This window comes from Phyllobates terribilis, unplaced genomic scaffold (assembly GCF_046119375.1).
Source record: "Phyllobates terribilis strain yellow unplaced genomic scaffold, ASM4611937v1 Scaffold_1__5_contigs__length_1240528914, whole genome shotgun sequence".
In the NCBI taxonomy this organism is placed as follows: Eukaryota; Metazoa; Chordata; class Amphibia; order Anura; family Dendrobatidae; genus Phyllobates; species Phyllobates terribilis.
The window spans coordinates 259855910-259858064 of NW_027362761.1; the positions used below are offsets into that span (position 1 = coordinate 259855910).

The 2155-nt window shown below is 37.2% G+C and overlaps 1 protein-coding gene across 1 annotated transcript; it reads right to left on the reverse strand.

Moving 5' to 3' along the window:
• Positions 1-444: 444 nt before the first annotated feature.
• On the reverse strand, positions 445-1389 carry LOC141258784 (olfactory receptor 6B1-like). Its single transcript, XM_073673946.1, has one exon. It carries the CDS (start codon positions 1387-1389, stop codon positions 445-447), a length of 945 nt encoding a protein of 314 aa, XP_073530047.1.
• Between the last annotated feature and the right edge of the window lie 766 nt (positions 1390-2155).

Here is a 2155-nt window from a genome sequence, read left to right on the forward strand (position 1 = left end):
TGGAGGGATGGTATCAGGGTAGATGGGAATTACATATGATGACTGACTATTGCTGGAGCATCCGGAGAGATTGCCCACAGATTGGACACTCCATGAAAAGCTATAAGTGTAAATTTTTACCTTAACTGCTACCTAACTTTACTACTTGCACACAATTTCACTTACAGTAACAATATATCATTTGTATGAACAAAATAGCTTTAAATAAACATTACATTCAGGTTACTTCTTGCATTATTTTACATTGCATGTACATTTTGTATGGTTTTGGAGACAAAGGAAGGGTATCTTAGCTGTAGCTTAAAAAGTTGTTGTTCTAGAGAGAAACTGGGTCCACTTTTGGATTCAGAGGCCAAATGTTAGTCAAAAACAAGTGTCAGATCTAACGCAACGAAAATTGTGTTCCTCAGTGATATCACAGAAAAAAAAGATAGAAATAATCCTTTATCGTTCTGAGTTTTTGGAAAATATCATTTTGCTTAAAATTTTCTGAACTTCCTTATTCCTTAAACAGTATATCATTGGATTGAGTAAAGGTGTTATTACCGTATATATAACAGATACCAGCTTGTTGTAATTGAAAGACTTAGCCCTATTTGGCCTTGCATACATAAAGAGGGTGGCTGCATAGAATATAACAACTACTACCAAATGAGATGTACAAGTCGAAAAAGCCTTTTTTCTCCCACCGGAGGTAGGAATAGAAAGAACAGTGTTCAGAATACAGCTGTAAGATACAAATGTTAGCATCAATGGTATCAAAAGTATGAGTAAGGCCAGTGCAAAGTCCACAAGCTCCGCTAACTTCATGCCAGTACAGGCCAGATTGAGTATGGGTGAGATATCACAATAGAAGTGATTTATAACATTCAAACTACAAAAAGTGACGCGGGAAATGTAATATACTTTAATAAGTGATATAAGAAAGCCAATGAACCATGATCCTAATGCCAGGAGGACACAGAAATTCCAATTCATAATGGTGACATAATGCAAGGGCTTACAGATGGCCACATATCGGTCAAAAGCCATAACAGTCAGCAAAACACACTCAGTGCACACCAAGGCAATGAAGAAGTACAGCTGGAACATGCAACAACTGACAGAAATGTCTCGATCTTCAACTGCGAATATGGAAAGTAGTTTGGGCACAGTGACAGTAACATACCATGTTTCCAGGAAGGAAAGGTGCCCTAGGAAAAAGTACATTGGTTTATGCAAACTAGAATTAGTCCAGATTAAAATGATAATGAGTAGGTTTTCCACAACCGTTAAAAGATAAATTAAAAAGAAAATCAAAAAGAGGAGAATTTCCACTGGCCGAGAAGTAGGGAATCCTAGCAGGATAAAAGTGCTGATGCTTCTTGTGTTATTGGAGTTGTCTTCCATTTTCTAACAAGTCCTATCAACAACGACAGTATAAGTGTTGTATTACTTAACGGCTTCACTTTTTTTATTCTATCGTCTTTTTTTGCAATTAGGGGTGAACATATACTGTAGCTCTTCAAGTTTCTGAATTTTGCCTGATTGGCTGGTATATAGAATATAATTAAAGAATCATTTTGCCTATTATCCTCATGCATCATGTTGAATGGGCAAAATGTAATTGGGTTAGAACATTTGGTAACTATAATATTTTCTTTTCTACCATTGCCCAATTAAAACTGGTTCAGTTCCTTTTTCTATTTATTGCCTATGCAATTTTGGCAAATTGGCTTAAAGCACCACTCCAGTGGGGTTCTTTTTAGCACTGGAGTGGTGCTTTAAATGTAAGTCCCCTGCCCACAGTCATATACTCACCCACCGGAGTCTTCACCGGTTTTTGGCACCGCTCCATCTTGGGGCGCCATCTTGTGAGCGCAGCTTCTGACTGGCCGGAAGTCAGAAGCTATGTCACAAACTCTCAATGCAAGTCTATGGGAGCCAGAACAAGGAAAACAATGAAGGCGGAGGCAAGTGAGTATGAACCGGTTAACAATTAAAGCACCACTCCAGCTGGTGCAATAAAAAAACACTGGAGTGGTGCTTTAATATATATAATTATACAAAAATAATACTTAGCCTTTATTAACATAAGAAACTCCATTATACACGCTGATAAATTTAAGTCAATGATTTAGCACATCTTGTAAATAGCAAAGATATAGCCTAAAGT

Coding starts and splice junctions, on each gene's coding strand:
- LOC141258784 (XM_073673946.1), bottom strand. CDS start 1,389: ATGGAAGACAACTCCAATAACACAAGAAGCATCAGCACTTTTATCCTG.